The sequence below is a fragment of the Dunckerocampus dactyliophorus genome, chromosome 8 (genome assembly GCF_027744805.1).
Source record: "Dunckerocampus dactyliophorus isolate RoL2022-P2 chromosome 8, RoL_Ddac_1.1, whole genome shotgun sequence".
Lineage (NCBI taxonomy): Eukaryota > Metazoa > Chordata > Actinopteri > Syngnathiformes > Syngnathidae > Dunckerocampus > Dunckerocampus dactyliophorus.
Window position 1 is genome coordinate 11778792 of NC_072826.1, and position 21202 is coordinate 11799993.

The 21202-nt window shown below is 40.5% G+C and overlaps 1 protein-coding gene across 7 annotated transcripts in view; it reads right to left on the reverse strand.

Moving 5' to 3' along the window:
* Positions 1-12244: 12244 nt before the first annotated feature.
* The window catches only part of LOC129186293 (growth/differentiation factor 11-like), a 65004-nt gene continuing 56046 nt past the window's right edge, over positions 12245-21202 (reverse strand). For 5 of the 7 annotated variants that reach the window (XM_054784398.1, XM_054784397.1, XM_054784395.1 and 2 more), the window contains 2 exons: positions 20026-20399; positions 12245-15769 (listed from right to left, as the gene is read on the reverse strand). In XM_054784398.1, the coding sequence (XP_054640373.1) occupies positions 15389-15769; positions 20026-20399 (755 nt within the window). In that variant the 3' untranslated portion in view covers positions 12245-15388. The remainder of the gene's footprint in view (positions 15770-20025; positions 20400-21202) is intronic. The other 2 variants (XM_054784402.1, XM_054784403.1) reach the window with 1 other exon arrangement.

Sequence of the window (21202 nt, forward strand, 5' to 3'; positions counted from 1 at the left end):
AGGGGGTGGGGAGAACCGAGCACCGGACAGAGAATGGGGGCTGACGGCTGCTCATCGGCCGGGGCCGTCCATTTGACAGCTTGCATATCACGCACCTACGCCCTGCCCCTGCTTTTATTTTAAATTTTAAAGCATTTCTTTTTTATTTACGCCACTTTTTAAACATTTCTTACAGCACGAATAAAACAAACATTTCACCACAGCCTTGAATGCATTTTTTTGTGTGTTTTTTTAACAAAATGAGCCCAGGCCTGGTCAGTTTAAACCCCAGCACTCACCCCCCCCACACCCACCACCCCCTTCCACAAATGAACCCAAGAGCCCCTGACCTGACAGCATAATTCCGACCTTTCACCTTTGATCTTTCGATTTGAAATTGTTTTCTACGATGTCAAGATGATTTCAGACAAGCTGCAGTTCTCTCAAGCACAAACTCAAGCATTTGCCGTTAGAACATTTTCAAGCTTTTACAGTCAACCACGTACATATAAAGCAACTGGACGAATCACCGGTTGAAAGTTAAGTTATATTTGAGTTGAAAGTACAGTAATGTATTATCAATATTGCTAAAGTATCACTCAACAATGAAGTTATATGGGAAGTAAAATTGAGATAAATTAAAAAAAAGAAAGTGAATAAATGAATGAACTGATGTATAATTTCTCTCCGGTGTGGGAACCTTAAATTTACTTTATTAATTAAATCAGACTGCAAGTAAACTAAAATTGTAGTTTCAAAGTCGGTTAAAATTTGTGTCAGCATTTGATTTTTTGTTAAAGATTTTATGACATACAGTACATACTGACATCAACTTGGATTTATGATCGTATGCTCATATCTGTATAATCACAACATTATGAAAAGAAGTATTACAAGTAGAGCTTAATCAAAGTGTCATAGATGGTAATTGTTAAAGTGGACATTATTGAAATGTCAGCTATCCTGACGACGGTTAAAAACGAAACACAATCAATCATAATTATTCTTTGAGAGCAGACTATTTATTCAGCAGTGATTCTCTCTCTTACGTTTAATTACTTCATTTACAAACTAATCATCTGCCTTAATGTCCACGCTGACTCTGAGACATCCACCAAATGTTGTATCATGTCACTTTGCCCCTCTTTCTGCACCACACAAAAGGCTTTAAGGGAGTCCCTTTTTTCCTGCATTAACTCATCATGCATACCTAAATCTAACACGATGCAAGGCCCTGAGAACACATATGAATAATGCAAAGAAAGGATCATTAACCTACCTCTAAATGCATGTTAATATTGGAATTAAATCCACTCCCTTTAATATTCTGACGCTCTTGTGGGATGCTTGGCACCTCACAGATACAGAACATTCCCACAATTGATATTTTAAAAGTCATGAGCTATTGTATTTGTCACATTAATTAATACCTCTTGCGGGGATGATTTATGAACGCTCACAGTCCACTTTTGTTGCCTTTGAGGTTTTTACTCATTAGTCTGAATAATAACTGTCACTAATTCAAGCTGTTCTCCGTTGGCTTTTTGAATAGAGAGAGAGAGTGCAAGTGAGAAAGAGGCAGCAATAGAGAGGAGAGAGGCCTGAGAGATTAACTCCAGTGAGCTCACTCTGAGAGGCCCAGGAACGGCTCAATATTGTTCTAGCACTGGGGAGATGGAGGGTGGGTGTGTGTGGGGTGCTGGATGGTGGTGGCGCAGGAGGGTAGCGAAAGGGGGGAAAAAATCTTTATGCAGCCAGAGAAATGAACTTGATGATCTCAGGGGGTGCGGGGAGAGGATGGCCATTTTTTGCTCCTGACAATCAAAATTAGATTGGCCAGCGCTGTGTCAACACAAGACTTAGTTAAGGCAAGGCATGGGGGGGGGAGGGAAGGGCAACCCGCACCCCCCACCAACCCCAACCCCAGTGGGTGCTTGAGAGTTTGCCATGTGAACTATGGAGACCCCACAGTGCCTTTCACTGACTGCTTAGAGCCTCAAAGGAGACAAGGCCTTTTTTTTTATTGGCCGCCACTGTAACTGAAGACATCTCAGCTGCACGTTCTATATTTTGGCAACGTGTAAATAAACGCTGGTGCTGCCGTGTTTCATTTAAACCCCGAACGCTATGAAGCAGCACCATTATTAGTGAAGAATGAAGCAGTGCTTCGCTCAAAAGTAATAAGCAAACATCCTAACTAATTAATTCATCAATCAGGAGTTGGATTAGACACCTTAGTTTTTGTTACTGTTCATCTTATCAAGACATTTTGGATTAACTTTTTTTCCCTGTTCTAGCATGACTGCATCGAACAAGGTCCATGAAGGCATGTTTGGATTGGCCAATCAAACACAGCCAACATCAGATCTGACCTCTGACCTCACACACTTCCCGTATACACACGCCAACATCTTATAGAAAGTCAGAAAAGTGAAATAGTTGCAAATGGGAGAGAAAAGTGTGGATGATGGCTTAGAAATAAAAAAAAGTGTTGTAAGAAATAAAATACATTAATATACAAATTAATAAACATCAATAACACATTTTTAGAGTGGATTTATAACAGATATGCATACTCTACTTTGCATGTGTTGTCAGTAAGTACAGTCGGTAGAGATATACTTTATTGATCCTGAAGGAAATGCTTGTATCCAGTAGGAACAATATATAACAGTAACACATAAGATCAAATATAGTCGGAAAAAATCAAATAAAGTACAAAAGCAGTTGTCGAAGAGACATTGTAAGCCAGCGGTGTCCGAAGTACGGCTTATGTGCCATTTTCATCTTTCATTTATTGTTCCTTGACATATTTTAAAAATAAAATGAAATCATTATTAATGAGCTATACTATTAGATATTATACTAAGTTGCTTTGTCATCGATAACACAAATATAAGATGTGGATGTTTGTTCAGATAGCTTGTCATATATTGACCTACACGGGGTTGGTTTTAGCATTTTTAATGTGCAAAGCTCTGCCTTGTGCCTAATAAGGTTACTAAAATATTAGAAATAGTATGATGGAGTCCTTTTTTATACAACTGGAACCATAACAACAGTAATAATAAGCATAGGTTAAATGCATTATTGTGTTTGTAAAGCCAAAACCTTATGGAGGTGTACCTAATGTTGTGACCAGCAAGTGTACACTTGTAAAGACTTGGGATGTTTGCTTCCTTTTAAGACCTGAGTGTTAGAGAGCAAGTCCTCCACGGTAAGAGGGTGCAGGCCCACAAGTCCCAGGAAGGTGGATTGTTTGCATGCAGTGTCAGCCCGGGCGCAGCGGACTGCTGCACTGCCAGCCCGCAAATCATCTGGCTATGGAGCAGATGGTGAGCCGTGAGCGCATAAAGAGTGACGGCTGTCATTCACAAGGCATGAAGCATGGAGAACCGTGCATAGCTGGGATTTAATGACTACATGATTGTAGTTATGCAATTCTTCATATCATCAACTGAGTGAACTTTCCAACAGCAAAACATGTCCAAAAGGCCTCATCTGGCAAGAGAACAAGGACGAAAATATAAATGAGAGTGTGGACAGAGTCTGGGGTAAGCAGGAAACCCCACAAAAATATGCTCATAAAATCTTTAGAGGACTGTATTGTATTCTCTGGGGGTCGCTCACTATGCCACACTTTGAATCCCCCTGGTATACTCCGTCGTACTGCAATCAAATTAACACACAAAAGTATCGAGGAAAATATTATAAATCTCAACTAGTTAAGTTACCCGCCATCATCCTTAAATGCAGCCTTCTCAAAACTTTGTTTTGAGACTCAAAGTCCCAGGTCATTTTTTTTTTATTGGGCTCTGATGCCTACCAGCTTTAAAACAAGCTGCCGTGAGCAATTTTATTGATCATCAAGTGGAAACCAGTTTTTGATGAAATGCGTTTTGTTTCATGTATGTTTTAATAAATCCATATATGTTGTTTTCTTTAGTATTATTTAAAAAATATGTGTGTGTGAATATTATGTTAATGCATGATACATTTTTGTAGTTTTGGGTCCCAAGATAGGATTCCAATATATTATTTGGATGTTATCATTATTATTACTATTATTATTCTGTGATGTCAATGGGGAAAAATCGGGAAAAGCATAAACACATACACTGAAACCAATAGAGTTAAATAAACACACACTGTATACAAGGTGGGGCCACACGGTGGTCTAGTGGTTAGCATGGTAGCGACCTAGTCACAGTCTGGAGAGCCAGAGTCTTGGGAAGATGTGGGTTCAAATCTCTGATGGGAATTTTCTGTGTGGAGTTTGTTATGTTCTCCAGGGTGTACCCTGCCTGTCGCCCAAAGTGGCAGCTGGGATAGGCTCCAGCATGCCTTCGCGACCCTAATGAGACTAAGCGGCATAGAAAATGCATGGATGGACTATACAAGGTGGGCCAAAGGTAGTGTACACTATACATATACTTATTACGTGGCGTATACTATGCTGCGTGTTGCAGTGTTATGGAAGGAGGAATGTTGCAATATTGAAGCAGGACATTTCAAGCATTTACGAGATTAAACTGTGTTTAATAATTGTACTGTAGCTGTAATAATAATTATAAATGTAATAAAATGAGAAAAAAATGTGACACGGACACCCACTCTTGACCCACCCCGTGTATTTTACAGTTTGAGAGGCAAAGTTTGTTGTAAATATATTAAAAAGATATGCTGAGATTTTGACAACAATCCAATATCTGTATCTGCAACTTTACAATCTTCTACTTCTACTTCTGGTTTGGTTAATTAGAATAAACATATTAAAATATACCGGTATGCTATTTGAGTCCGATAATGCTTGAGTACGGGTGTCACTGCTATGGATTTTATTATCATGTTAGATTCTTTGTCCAGTCCCGTGCGTGTGATCTTTGGTGAACAGTTCGTCTGTCGACACACACCAGCTAAGGGAACCAGACAAAAAGGTGTCACTCGTGACCGTGTCCAACAATTGAAGCTTTTCACTACTTGCCCCCAATTCACCTTCTTTCTAAACTTTATGACTATAATTGCTATAAAGCTCCTCCCAAATCCTCCCAGCCCCCAACAAAGCTTTCTTGAGGGGCTCTGTGACATGTTCAATATTCCCCTTGGACAGTACCATTTCATAGGAGCCTTTCTAGCATAGTTTATTCAATGAATGCGTCAGAGTTCATCATGTTAGTGGTTTTAAGGCTTTTAAGTGGAGTGTTCGACCTGTTAACACGTCACAGCCAACTCGTACAACTCATCTTTATGTGGGAAAACAATAAAAGCACCAATCAACGTCCTCCCTTGCCCATTTGGGGCGACGATGAGCGATGATGTGCACGGCACGTTGATGCACTTGAGGGCAGGGGACTGTGTGAATGTTTGTTTATGTCGAGTAAGGATTTGTCAAAAGGTTTATGTCATTGCTGGCATCAGTCACTCTGAGCTTGTACTGGGTGGTCTTTGTCTGTTTGCATCCGTAAAGAGCTTTGCTCTCACTCTCATTTGTCCCCTATTGATTCTCTAAATTAGGTTGATGAGAGGCCCTCCTATCAGGTGGCATATTAATTGGGTCAGGCTGGATCTTATATGAAATCCAAATAATGGCAACTCCAACCCTAACAGTGAACCTTTGTCCTCTGAACACTCTCTTTCACCAATTAGCCTCGCCATGGATGTGCTGCCTGCCACCTCCGCTGACTGCTACTCTTTTCAAGGATGCACCACGCCACCGCTCGCCCACATTAGCGTGTGCGTGCATGGGACACAGAACTGCACTCACAACAGGGCCAAAAAAGGGCATACATTTTCTGTATATCCTATTTAATGCTTTACATTTCATTTCCGTGAGACAGAAATTTGCAAATTCAATTGGAAGTAAATTGAGTACATGGCACTCTCTGGTTCATTCAATCAGAATTGTTGAAAGATTGGAAATTATTCTAATGTTGTTGAACTGTCTGGCATCAACAGATACTTCCTTGAAATTCACACTGGGATTCATTTATAAATACATTCTTTGTTTATGAAACCAAACTATTGGAATACCACTTGTAAACTTACTTGTAGTAATTGTACATTATCAGCAGTGCTGTCAAGAGATTTTTAAAAATTGAGATTAATTAATTATGATCTGTAATTAATTGATCTAATTAATCTCTTAAAAAAAATCTCACCTAAAAATTGCTAAGAAAATCACTGGTCACTAGGTGTCAGTAATGTTACAGGAAAGTTTGATGAGACACAAAAGCATCAGACTTGATCGCTGGAACAACAGGCTTTTATTGCAGGTATGAATTATTTCACAACATCCCTACCACGGGCTTCCGGTAATACAAGCGTAAAGGTGACGCTAGGATTGTTATTTCATTCTAGAGGGCTCTAATAATGTAAAAAATAGTGTTCAGAAGGTCATAAACAGCTTTTCTATGCTCTATCTATGAAGAAATTCCATTTATGAATAAGAAATCCCACTTTGTGCAAATTCACTTATCACTGTCAGGTCTGGAACCAATTAACCGCAGTACACAGGAATTGCTGCACAGTCGCCCCTCGCCACATGGTGGTTAAAATTTTGCAGCTTCACTCTATCACGGTTTTTCAAAACTATATTGATTAATAAATCATGCTTTTCCTTTGTGGTTGAATATCAGCTATTACTAATAAAAAATATGCATGAGTCTTATTTATGTCTTAAATGGCTTATTTTCTTTTATGATGTCTACTATAGCACGGTAGACTAGAGGCCACACAGTCAGGAGATCGGGAAGATCTGGGTTCGAATCTTGTAAAAGTGTAAAAGGTTGTTTGTCTATATGTGCCCTGCGATTGGCTGGCGACCAGTCCAGGGTGTACCCCACCTCTCGCCCAAAGTCAGCTGGGGACAAGTGGCATAGAAAAATGAATGGATGGATGTCTACTATATTGGGTAAAGCGAGTGTAAATGTGACTATAGGGGTCTTATTTCACATCTAGAGGGCTATAATAATGTCACAAACCGTATTTAGAAGTCCTAAACATGTTTTCTATGCTCTAACTGCGAAAAGATTTTATTTATAATCATGGAAATACCCTTATCACATTTGGGTCTGGAACCAAAGTGCTTCCTGCGACCTTTGGTTCAGGGGGAAAACTGATTTGTTCTTTTTCCAATTTCCATCTATCCATCCATTTTCTATGCCGCTTCATCCTCATTAGGGTCGCGGGGGCATGCTGGAGCCTATCCCAGCTGACTTCGGGCGACAGGCGGGGTACACCCTGGACTGGTCGCCAGCCAATCGCAGGGCACATATAGACAAACAACCATTCACACTCACATTCATACCTGTGGACAATTTAGAGTCGCCAATTAACCTCACCTGCATGTTTTTGGGAATGTGGGAGGAAGCCGGAGTGCCCGGAGAAAACCCACGCGCACACGGGGAGAACATGCAAACTCCACACAGAAATGCCCAGGGGAGAATCGAACCCAGGTCTTCCCGATCTCCAGGCTGTTCCTGTATTGGCCAACGTGCTAACCACTAGACCACCGTGTGGCCTTTTCCAATTTCCAAATAATAAAAAAAAATAAATAAATAAATAAAACATAAAATAATACATCATAAAATAAAACATCAGGTCCATCAGCTAAATTGCTAACGCCTGTGCTGCTAAAGTTAGCTGTGGCTGCACTCAGGTCATTTGTGTGTATGCTCAGACACTTCAAAAATTAGGGGGAACATTGGTTTGTAGGCTGGAAACCGGTGCGCTTCTTAGTTTTTATGTGTTTTTCTCAGTATTTTAAACTATAGTAGACACATGTTGTGTGCCAAGATGCCACAAACCTACAAGCTGGGAAGGAAATACCATTTTACTGCATTCCCAAAGATCGCAAAAGACGACATAAGTGGATTTCAACCATAAAAACAAGCTTCCTCTCTTCCACTGTTATGTTGCCATACACTAAACAACACATGGGAGCAGTTCTCCGCCAGTCCAACGGAGCAGTTGAAATGGGCTCCTAACACAACTCTATCGTTCCCAACTAACATCCCTGGCTTCAACCGAGACACCTATACATAAAAAAATTGATGCAAACAGTAAACTAGCATTACATTGTTTAGCCTACTGCTTGTTGCTAGATGCTAACGTTATGTTACACTTACCTTCCCAGTGATCATGACGCTATCTCTAGCTGGGAGACACCAAAGTTGAAGGTTCATAGCACATCCAGACCTTTGCCCAGCTTTCAAATATTCTCCTGAGTAGTTGTATATGTCCTGTGGGTATGGACCTTTGTCCTTCATTTCACCAACTCAGTAGATGTAATAAGCACGCTGGGTGCATTATACAGGTCGGTTATGTTTAACATATTAAGTTATGTGTTGGATCTGTGTGATTAAAATGCGCAGTAAATTCAGAAGGCTTGAAGATGACGCTTGGCCTGCCAGCATGGTGCTGTACAAAAAACTACGGTAATTTCCATGCTACAAGCCGCTACTTTTTTCACACGCTTTGAACTCTGCGCCTTAAACAATTACAACAACAATAACTTATTTGAATTCTAGTAGAACTACAGTTTCCGTAATGCTCTGAGTGCTGAAACAGAAAGTAGTGGATTTCCACAATAGAAGCTAATCACGTTTTGAAGTATTATGCAGCGATCGTGTTTTGATCTGACAGAGCTTAAGTAAGTCTGACAAGTGTAGAATTACTACAGCTTCTGCTTGGACTGCCTGGACTGTGGCAGCTGTGGCAGCTGTGGCAACGTCTGATGAAAAAAAGCATCTCACGTCTGGGAATACCGAGTGCAGGTAGGATTGCAAGGTTTATATTGTGTCTTCTTTGTAAACGTGGACACTTGCGGCTTATAGACAATATAGACAATATCAGGCCCATAACCGGGGGGGTTCGGGGGGTTTGAACAAACCCCCCCGCGGGTCACAAAGGTCTGCTCGGTTTAAAAAAAAAAAAAAAGTCAAGTCTCAGGCACATTCACACTCGCAAGCTTGATGTTGTCATTTTGATGATGTCGAAAATATGCATCAGAAAAATGGGGGGAACACCAATAACTTTCAATACATTTTGGACATTTTTTGACTGTCAGACAAATTACTTTGCCAGAGGCTGCAATCAATCATGATCACTAATTCCTCTAAGTTAATAAGACATGGCCTTGTTAAGACATTCTGGAACCTTCAGTGCCACTTGTGAAAAGATTTAGGTGAATGTATGTACTAGGACTGTACATACAGTATTTGAGCCTGTATGTTTAATTTTGACCCTGTGTGGATTAGAGAAAATCCCCCAAAAAATCTAATGGGGCCATGCCACCCCAAAATTATTGGGGCGGCATGGCTCAGGTGGTAGAGTGGTCGTCTCGCAACCTCAAGGTTGCGGATTTGATCCTCCGTCCTCCCATGATCATGTCAAAGTATCCTTGGGCAAGATACTGTAGTTGCTGCTGATGCTGTGTCATCAGTATGTAAATGTGCTAACAGTATCAAAGCGCTTTGAGTGCCTTGGAGGTGGAAAAGCGTACGTACAGTATATGTATCACCTTTTGTTCTCGCTTTAGTTCTCAGATTAATATAGCAGGACAGTAGGACACTCAAAAGTTAAGCTCTATTTTACTTTTGTTCACATGTTCCAATTTGTTGTGGTTCCAAGACCAATGTTCCCATAGAAATCCATTATAACTGAACCTGTCTCCCTCATAAAAGCTTTATTAACTGCACAGCCAACGCTGTAAGTAACATTAGGCAATTCTTTGCCGTCATGCAAGCGTGAATGTGAGTTAACCACTGTTAATAGTAACACTTTGAAACAATAACATGTTTGGTCACTTGATGATACCTTGATGATCACCTCTCGGTCTTCCACTACGAGAATTTGTCACAACCGAGCAGCATTGAACACATCGGCAACAAACATCAACAGTGAAGGAGCATGAGGGTCTCCTGTATTTCTTGTACTTCTTAACATGGTAAGATGACATTTTATTTAAGAGGAGACTGAGGGCAGCAAGAAAATGGAGCGCTGCAGCAAAGTGGAGACTATGGCATACAGGAGGTCCTTGTTTTATGACGTTTTGTGCTATATCTCCCAGAAATGACTTAAAAACGTAGTAAATACGAGACTCATGCGAGACCTAGTCACGTGCGCGTGGTGGAAGAATACATCGTAGCTACACTGAGGAAGGACAATGTCACCGTGTGCAAACCAACTACAAAGATCAAGGAATGGAATAGTTCTCTCTTCTTTATTAGTTTTATTTATTTATTGTATTTAATCTTTTTATTACTGGATTTTATATGTCCTTCATGTGTTCTTTGCACAGTGTGAGTGATGTTGGTCGTATTTAGGTATAATTTAGGTATAAGTTCTGACTTACAGTGAAAATCAGCTTACAACGGAACAGAACGGAACTCTTTGTTCCGCAATTCGCCTATGCAATGTGTGCCATTTAAATCAGTGGTCCCCAACCTTTTTTGACCCACCGACCGGCTTGTGTTCCCACAAATCTCCCGCGGACCGTGGGATGCCGACCCACCATCCACCAGTTCAAGTTCCAGCCAAGTTTTTCCAGAAAGATTATTACATCGCTGTTTGACGTGTGTGGTAAAAGGCAGTGCGCTAGCATGAATGAACTTGAGACAAATGTGCACATTAGCTCTCAATAAGTCATCAAAACTTACCTTTATGCATTCCCACATAGTATCAGCATTTGAGACCAAATATGAGGTGAAAGAAAAATGGTAAAAATACAGTAGTAGTCTATCTGTGCGGCATGAGATGAAGTTAGCACACAAACAATGGACATGCGTCAAGTGAGACTGATGTAACAGAGAGAATCCGGCCACTCTTCACAATAAAACATTAAAAAAAATGAAATAATGGAAATTATTTTTTTCTGTGCGGCCCGGTACCCAATACCAACCTGGGGTTGGGAACCACTGATTTAAATGGCATGCCTGAGAAGCTTGAAGGCTAGTTTGCTTACTGTTTGTGTTCCGCATAAAGCAGCCTTTACACTTGCATGCATTTTGCCTCCGCATTGTCCCGCAATTTGCCTTGGCAATACGTGTCATTTTTTAAATTTATTTATCGCATGCCTGAAAAGTGTGAAGACGAGTTTGTGCACTGTTTGCGTTGTTTACGCATAAATTACGCACTTGGCATGACTTATTTACACCTTGTCAAGTACTGTTTACGTCTAGTGCACGACAATAGTACGCGCGACACGTATTGTTCCCACATGGGTATGCATTGTCACCACGACTTCCCGCATCAGTGAAGCAGTCCTGGCATTATTTGGTCCCATTGCGTCCTGTGTGACGCCACGGATCAGCAGGCATCACCCCAGCTTCATTACTTCCTCTATTTGCAAGGGACCTACAAGATGTTGAACTCCAGAGAAGAAGCTCATGCAATAAAGAAAGGTAAGTTGCATTCACAACTATTTCACGGAAATTATATGAGCCCAAAATTTTGAACATTTCAAAATTTTCTTTACGTGCTTACACACAGCCCCGCACAGTTTACACATACATCACACCTGTTAACAACCAATTTACTTATTGGCACGCCATTGGCACGCAAAACTGCGCACCACTGGACAAAGCAAGTGTAAACAATTCTTAAGTTACGCACTTGGCACACAATTCGTGACCAAAAATGTTGTGCATTGGCATGAACTGCCACCCTCCTGCACAATTTAGTGACACCTAAGTCAAATACTGCTTATGTCTAGTGTACGACAAAGTACACGCGACATGCAAAGGTGGCTCTAAGCACATTAACAAGGTAAGCTAGTGTTAGCATGTGTGCATTTCTTGTTGTTTATCTAACTGCCATACTAATATTGTTATTTTGAGATAGCCATGTTGTGCTGAGCAGCCTGGACAAAGATACTGTACGTGTACTGAACAACTGCATGGAGGTTGTTGCTGCCTTCTTTAAATTTGTGGACAGAAGCGTCCAGTTGCATCAAAAATCACAGCGTGGAGTACATTCCTTATTCTTTTTCATTGTTAGCAATAACTGTATTGCACTGAGCAGCCAGGACAGAGACTCACTCAGAGACACACCATGTGGTGTTGCCTTTTCTGGTTTGCGCATCTTCATCACATTTTAAATCTTTCCCCTCACTGGGGTAGGCATCACTAAAACACCAAAAGCCAAACAAAAAGCAAAACAAAAACGTGTGGAGTTCCAGTTAAGATGCCCACTGAAGTCTCAACTTGCAAGATTTGCTTGTAACATCTTAGAGAAATTAATATTACAAAATGAACAAGCGATGCCATAAGCTAAATAAATGATTTATTGTACAAAAGGAAAATTATAATACACAACAAAGGCAAAAACAAACAAACAATTGAATAGTTATTCATATGCACAACCATTAAACTACAAAGTTGGGGTGATTTCTTTAAAACTACACAAAGAACGAAGGAATGGAAAAACATTAGAAGCGGTGAACCTGTCCAAAACATCATAAATGTCAACATTTGGGTTTTGTTATTTACATAGAGACATTTTTTTTACTCTCATATATTTATATGAAAACACTCTCACACATACCAGTATACAAAGACTAAATTTCAAAATGGCTTTAACAATAGTCAAGCCATGGCGGGCACAGCTAATAATTACATCTTTTGACCGCACATGAGCAGAGCCGCTACCATCAGTCATTCCGTCAACGTCAACTCCATCCCAACCTGAGAGTACGGGGACCCTGTGGTTTGCTACTATCTTTTTGGGGGTGTGGAGGAGGGCTCATGGGGGGTTCTTACGGGGTACATTTGCACATTTGAATCAGTTTTTTAAAAGCTAGCTTAGTGAGGTAGACAGACTTTGTAATTAATATTAATAAATATAGACAATTGACCAGTTGAATCCTTCCCGAACCACTGCCCCTAACATCGTTTTCCTCCCTTTGAAATTTTCTAGCATATTCCTGCGATAACAACACAAGTTACAGCACACAACATGTCGTCCTCTACTTTGGCTAACAATCCCTGGATACTCCTCCCATTCTTGCATGGGCGCTGTCCCTTAAAATACACACAAAGGCAAATCATGTCTAAAAGCAAGACATTCAACACGTGGACGAAGTCTCTCTAACTTTGTAGCAGATTAAAGTATCGGTGGGTGGGCCATTTCCAGTTAAAGCATTCTGTCTTCGTTGATGCAGACATTAATGACACACATGACTTGTGGCCCAAGGGTTTGGAGTGGAGGCCTTTCAGGCCGCTTCCAGATTGGATAGAATGTACAGGTATGTGTGGACAGGCCCCCGCTTCGGACAAAAGTCAGGAAAAGTGTGATGGCTTCAAGAAACGCTTGATAACCTTCCTTGTTGGTGTGTATGGTTTCATCAGCAGACGCTGGAATCGTTTCGGCTACACTGTACAAGCTCTCTTGTGCTTGGTCAAACACAAATAACACTTTACCTCCTCATGCCATAGTGCAAAATTTATTGTTGGTAAGGTAGAGTGCCCCCCCCAAAAAAGGTGTTTGTACTCCTTTTTTCTTTGAATATATACATATATCATTTATATATAATAATGTCAGAAGGCTCTTCCTTTATCCAACAGCATAGTGCTTTCGTTTACAACAAATGGATATCTCTGCTAGGACATCCCGGAGACAAAGACACACTTCGAGCATACTAATCGCTACTGTAATCAAGCACTGACAATATAAAGTCTTTAGGATGAGGTGGATCAGTGATTTATTCCAAAAGGCAGTCAAATATGGATCCGCAATGACAGTTAGTGGCGTGGAAAGCAAAGCTCTTTTGCATTGGAAGCCATGAGTCTGTCTCAACTGGGCCACGAAAGGTAAACGAACTGAAATATGAACATGAGCAGTCATGTGATAGTAGAGTCAGCCATTAACTTCTTATACGCTTGTGCATGGGGATTTTTTTCCTTTATTTACATCAGGTGTGTTATTGAACATCTAATTACTTGTACTAACATTACTGAAAACGGTTTACTTTGTTTTGATTACCGCTCAGCTTCCCAATGTACAGTTCGGCCGCAAATTATTCATAAATAAGCTAAATTTAAAGGATTAGTGATTTTTTTTTTTTTTTACATGACAATTAATTTTTAGCTGGAAATGACAAAAAAGTGGCAAAACACTGTAAAAAACATTTTATTTCATTTTAAAAAAGGTTACTATTTTTAGTATTTAACACTCTGGCTTTGTTCAGTTTTACCATCAACAGCGTGTTTGTGAACATTGCAGGCGAAGAAGATTTGTTATGCCTTTTTGCTACCTTTCCTTCAGTTTACGTGAAATCACTTCTTGTCGTAAATATTAAATGATCTTTAATTTTGTAAGCCTTTTTGCCAGTTTGTTTGCTCAATGCACTTTATGGAAATCAACCTCAAAAATTAAAACGCTGTTTTTTATAAGCTACATATATTCTACGTATTATTTTATTTCATGTATAATTTATGTATTATTAAAATCAGTTTCATGTCAGCCTAGCTAGGAATATTACTTTTTGTAATATCCCTTGACCAAACGTGGCTAAATAATAGTGATAATAATCCAATAGAAAACGTTAAAAATTAAAATTTTCAAGCGTAGAGTGGACTCAAAAGGCCATGATAGAAGCCAGAGGGTTAAAAAGTCTTTTCCACTTTCTTTCCAGCTAAAAGATGCCCATGCAACAATTAAAAATTCACATGGAGTCATAATTTGTCCAGGATATGAAATCGCTGTGGGCTTAACTGTACATGTGAAGCACAGCAGCTACTTTTGCACAAATATCTGTGCTGTCTGTTGGTTATTTTGCAGTTGGAATAGAATGATTTCTACTGTCCCTTCTGCACTTCTTTTTTTTTTTTGGAGTTTTTACAAGACTCCAAATGAAAGAGATCAAAGCGGCAGTGAAAACGGTCTGTAGATACGCGGGAATGTCACACTGAGGCGTTATACATTAAGGGTTTGCTTTTTGGATCTCTGCGCCGCTTTCCATGTGAAGACACCTGTAAACAACATTTAAATGTATTTCTATCAGTTATTTGTGGATTTTGCTCGAAGAGTTGTGCACCTGGTTTTATTTTGTGGCTCACCTGTAAGTAAGAGTGTTTGTGAAATAAAGCAGTGTCCAAAATGTCTTTAACCCCTTCAGGACGGACAACGCTTGAAAATGCCTCCTGTTATCTCCATTCACTGACATGGACATTTCACAAAGACGCCATTAAAAAACATACTTTTGCCACTCCACACGTTCACTTCATTTCCATCACTCAGTCCCTTGTTATGATTGAACTTTTACAAGTTAGAATCAATTGAATGTCTGTGTTTTGTGTGTGTGAAATCTGGTGCCAAGCAATGGGTTCTGGTGCCAGGGGAGTGCTCCATTTGTGTTTTGTGTGTTTTGATGGAAAGGTGAACGTGCACAAGCGTTTGTCATCCCCTCAGCCTAAGAGCAACCACATCGATCCACCACCATGCCGGGAATCTTGCCGTGGATGATCTGCTGCTTATCGTTAAAGTAGAGCATGTTAATGGGCGACATCTTGGTTGGGGTGCAGCAGGGCCCTGCCGAGCCCCTGGGGTTGGCGTGCTGCACCAAGTGAGTGTGCGGGTACTTCTGCATGAACATGTACTCGCACTGGCCCGAGCAGTAGTTGGCTTTGTAGCGCTTGGGCGCGATGATCCAGTCCCAGCCAAAGGCCTCGAAGTCCACCGTCAGAGGGTAGCGACAACAGCGAGACTCGGTGGAGTGCTCGTCGCAGTCCAGGCCCAGGTTTCTTCGAGAACGTTTGGTCGTCTCCAGAACCTTCACTTCCAGGAACGGCTGCTGGAATCAGGGGGAGGAGGGTCAGGGTGGAGAGAAAGAGGTGGTTATAAGGGGCAACAGACAGGTGGGCAACTTCTGCAACTGATGATTACTTGAGCCCCTTAAATTGAGAGGTAAAGTTCGCAATATGGATTTTTTAAGACAGGGGCGTCTACATTTTCCCACGAGGAACAATTCAAAGGATGCGGGGTCACTTTTGTTTATTAAACAACTCAGCATTGTTCATGAAACAGCTAAAATCAATCAAATGTAGGTTAAGTTATGCTTCGTATTGTAGTACCTTCTATAGAGAACCTCATGCCAAGAAGACAAGCCAACAAGGTAAAGTACATTTTACTGTTTTTTTGTTCTATTTTGGAATCAGATTTTATGCTTAATTATTATGTTTCGGTTTCATTTAAAGCTTGATATTTCGTTCAAAGTGTACACAGTTAAGGCTGGGACCAATAGTTTTGTTCATGAACGGATTAAGTGCGTTTTTAAGTACCACAGTGGTTTATTATGTTTTTAAATCTATTTGTGCTATGGTGACAAAACAATTAGTTATTAGTATTGTGACGACCTGTGATAGTTCATGAACCTTGTGTATACAGTCGTCCCTTGCCACTTCACAGTTCAAATTTCGTGGCCAAGAACTACTATACGACGACATATTGTGGGATTTGATGCAGAAATATATGTCCATCATCCATTTTCTATGCTGCTTACCCTCACTACCTCGCGGGGGTATGCTGGAGCCTATCCCAGCTGACTTCGGGCAAGAGGCGGGGTACACCCTGGACTGGTCGCCAGTCAATCAAGGGCACAAATAGACAAACAATCATTCACACTCACATTCATACCTATGGACTATTTAGAATCTCCAATTAACCTAACATGTATGCATTTTGGAATGCGGGAGGAAGCCGGAGTGCCCGGAGAAAACCCACACACGCATGGGGAGAACATGCAAACTCCACACATGATGAGATGCCCAACGGAGATTCAAATCCAGATCTTTCATCTCTCCTGACTGTGTGGCCAACTTGGTAACCACTGGGCCACCATGCGGCCGGCAGAAATATACCGTCAGGAAAAAATACAGAAACAATGGAGAAGTAGTGCTATCGTGCATATCGATAAAGAGAAGGGTGATATCCAGGACCGTGCAAACTACTGGGGAATAAATCTCATGTCCCACATCTTGAAGATCTGGGAAAGATTAATGGACACAAGAATTAAAGCAGAAACATCTACACGAGAGGAACGATATGGTTTTAGGTAAGGGGACAACAGATAATGGAAAAACATTTGGAAAAGCAGAAAGGACAGCACATGGTATTTGTAGACCTCGAGGAAGTGTAGGATAGAGTTCCACGTCAAAAAGTGTGGAGATGTATGAGAGAGAAGGGAGTTCCAGAGACATATGTGAGAAGTGTTCAAAAAATGTGCTATGGCGTAAGAACACAGGTCAGCAAAATGTATCATAACGGAATGGATCCCAGTTGGAGTTGGCTTACATCAGGGATCTTCCTTAAGCCCATATCTGTTTATGGATATGATGTCTTGGGGTATAAGAGGTCAATCCCCCTGGTGCATGTTGTTGGCTGATGACATCAAGGTAGTAGTTGGGACACACGCATGCCAAGGTACCACTGTACAAATGACAATAAAATAATACCTGCAGTGCTCCAGCAGGTGGCATTTGAGACACGACGTACTCCGGTGACAACTCAACCCACAACAACAGGAAATAGAAATAACTTTGGTCTTGTCGGGTGAGCCATCTCCCAGGGCTAAAGCTACACGTACCATTCAAAATACCCTTTCCTTTGTCCATTTCTGCTCAAAGCACTGCTTTGTTCCGACTTGTGGCAGCTCCGTTTTCCCAAACTACAGTACAGGCCGAGGGTCAAACATGACGTGCTCACGTTAATGGCGTGTCAAATAAAATAACGGTGTTAAAGGGAATTTCCGTTAACTCGTTATTATCGTGGTAACTTTGACAGCCCCAATACAAATATATGGAATTGTGTCCTGTCATTTATCTTTCTGTACATAAAATACAGTACAAATAGGAATATTTCACAAATAATTGCAAATGACGATTAATCATGATTAATTAATTTGAAAACAGTCATTCATTTGACTAAAATTTGTAATCATTTGACAGCTCCAGTTTAAATACCTGGGCTTGAAGGTAGATGAGGACAGGAATTTGGACTCAGAGATAACAACTGCAGTGAGTGGAAGAACTGGCGGAAAATGTCTGGGGTTCTACTGTATGTGATCGTAGAATCAACGTCAAGGTTAAGGGAAGAGTATGCAGGAAGGTAGTACGACCGGCAATGATGTATAAAGACAAAACATGGTCAGTGAAGAAGATGCAGGAGAAGAAGTTGGATGTGTATGTGGAAATGTATCGAGAAGGAAGTGAATCCGTGGTTGTACAACTGCACTGCATCAGACTGCGAGGTGTTTCTAATATTTTGACTTGCTCATATAATTTCTATGACTGTTGATTATTGTGTGATTATTGAGTGCACGGACATTTTTTAATGATTTGATATCACCAAATCTACTATTTTCAACTTGAACTATTAGGCAAGTCGAATGGTGCACCAAAGTAGTCCCTCATTCCTCAGTGATTCCAGCTGGACTTCAGTAGAGTTTATGTGACGCATGAAGAAGAAGATGTAAACTCAAAAGGCCAGTGGGGTGAGACCACTTGTTGGCCTTTAGGGCTCTTGTTGCCGAAACTAAACTCCCAGCGGATCAGGGGAACGTTTCTTTTTTTCCTTCTTTGCTTGTTTTATTTTTTTGAACCTGCCGGTGTTTTGGATCTTTTTCCTTTTTTGGTTGAAAAATAATAATAGCCACTGCTGTGTAGTCCGAGGACAGCGCTTTTTTTGGCCAAAACACTAGAGATGACCACTGATCTCTGACCCAAATGAGCACAAATTTGGTGGTGTCCAGTTTTTACTGGGAGCACCATGTCCACTGGAATTACTGCACTAAAGATGTGTGCAGTCTTTAACAACTTATTTTATTCACTGCTGTGCATTTGATGCAATTCCTATTTTATTTTATAGTATTTTTAAATTGGTCTGTTTTGCCTGGGTTTCATTACATGATTATTTTGTTATCTGAACATATTATTTCTGAGTTTGAGCTAAGCACACTAAAATGACTGCCTTAAATTCAGAAAAAACATTGCAATGTCAACTCTTGAACAAATGCATCCAACATACAAAAACAACTTAAATTGACATGTGCATTAAATGCTTTTTCTGGCCACTTGGGGGCAGTAGGAACAAGTGACAGTCATAGAAGCCACCACCAGTCTGTATGTGATGACTATTTTGGCTGCTTTGAGATAAAGCATTCATTTTTCTCAATTTACTTTTTGGCTCTTTTGGGGTCTCTGTGAACGTGTAGTAAGTGTTGGTTCAACATGAGTGGATAAGGTTGACTTGACTCAAGAGTCTGTATTAACCCCATTACAGAGAATACAGTAACATATCATACAATCTATTAAAATTCGGAGCAAGCAAATAATTGTAGAACATCACAATATACTTATTTTCATATTCAGTGTTTTTTTTAAATCTTCTTATTTAGTTCATTTGTTCAGTAAATTTTTAAAATGTTTGATTAATTATGACTAGTATACTATATTTTCATTTAATTTAGCAATTCTATCTTTTTAAATCATTGTTTGATGGATTGGCTGGGGGAAATCACATGGCTCCATTGCCTCCAAGAGAGATGTGTGTTATCTTCTATAAAGGGCAATGAAGTAAAGCATTAGCATGAAATTAATAGGGTGACATATGCAGACTGTGTGTCGTCATTTACTGTCATTTTATAACAGGTCCTATGAGTCCTGCCCCAATTTATGTGCTATTTTAAATCTGGAAACATTGAAAATGATCTAACTAGGATCTTTCACACAATTTCCAGTAATGTTTTACCCGGGTAAAATAATTATTGATAATCAGTTCCTAAAAATGTATTCAAATCAGGCCCGTCAAAAGTGCCTCGGATTGTGAAAAGACCCACCTTGCTACAAGGAAGAGTTTAGAATTGGAGGAAAGTTTTTTACCCGGGTAATTTTGGTGAAAATTCTGCAACGTTTTGAGAAATGTTCCTGCGGTAGAAAAGGGGTCATTAATTTCCATGCACTAGCATTATTTTGTCAACAGTGTATGTATGTGTGCTGCATAAATGTTCTGAAATGGATCCCTTGCCCCAGGGACAGGTCTAAGGGTCCTTACCAGCCCCTCCTCCCCGGGTCGCAGTGAGGTAACGGCCAGGTCATTGCCACTCTCATCAAAGGCGTTGATGTCGATTCCCCAGTTGGTGTGAGGCTGTTTGAACCAGTTTTGCAACACGTGCTTGAAGTCAATACTTTGCCAGTGGCCCACCCTGGAGTTGAGTTCGATCTTTAGGGAGCGGATGCGGATGTGGCGACTGCCCTGCTCTGTGACAGGCTTGAGCCGCAGAATCTGCAGGTAGACTGTGGAGGTCTGCTGCAGTGGTCGCAGGTACACCCACAGCTGGGCCTTCAGCACCTTGGTGAACATGAGTTTGGGGCTGAACTTGAAGAAACAGCAGCTCGGTTTGCCGTTCACCTGCACAAGTGGCTCCGCTATGACAGAAAGCACAGACATTAATATACAGCAGAGAATTAGACTGAAGTGTGAAAAACACTTTCATGCTGTGAGTACTTCAATATTATTCATTCTGTTCCACCAACAGCTAAGTGCTTTTAATGGTGTGTGATACTGTTGTTTTCTATGTTTATTTTCACAAACATCTGCATTTTTTTGGTTGTGTTGTTCAAATATATTGCATATATGTATATATTGTTATATTGTTTACAGACATGGGGATGTAAACAGAATGTTTGGTCGTGGATGGGCTGTGGGGGCAAAAAAACAAAAATTTTTGCTTTTGTTTTGACTTTATTTTGCTCAAAAAAATTATATGTAATAAAAGGGGATAAGGGAATCGTTTTATTATTTTGTTGATATTGTTACATTGTCTTATATTGTTGTATTTAATAGTGTGTTGATACATTTTACTGTTTGCCTAAAATATTTCTCCTGTGTTTTATTCTGATTATAATTAGGATCAACAAATTAAAGGCAAAAATCACAAAATAATCCATCTTCTTCCGCTTATCCAGAGTACGGTCGCAGGGACCGCAGCCTAAGCAGAGAAAGTCAGACTTCCCTCTCCCTGGCTACTTTGTCTAGCTCCCGGGCTAGCTGAGAGACATAGGCCCTGTCCACACGAGAACACTCCCGAGGTTTTTTTTTTTTTGGTGGGTTGAAAAACAACGCGTCCACACTGTGTCGGAGTCACGAGAACGGATGACTGGGTGAAAACAATGTAAAACATAAGGTACACGTACATGTGGCACTGTAAACAGACACAGAATCATGTGTC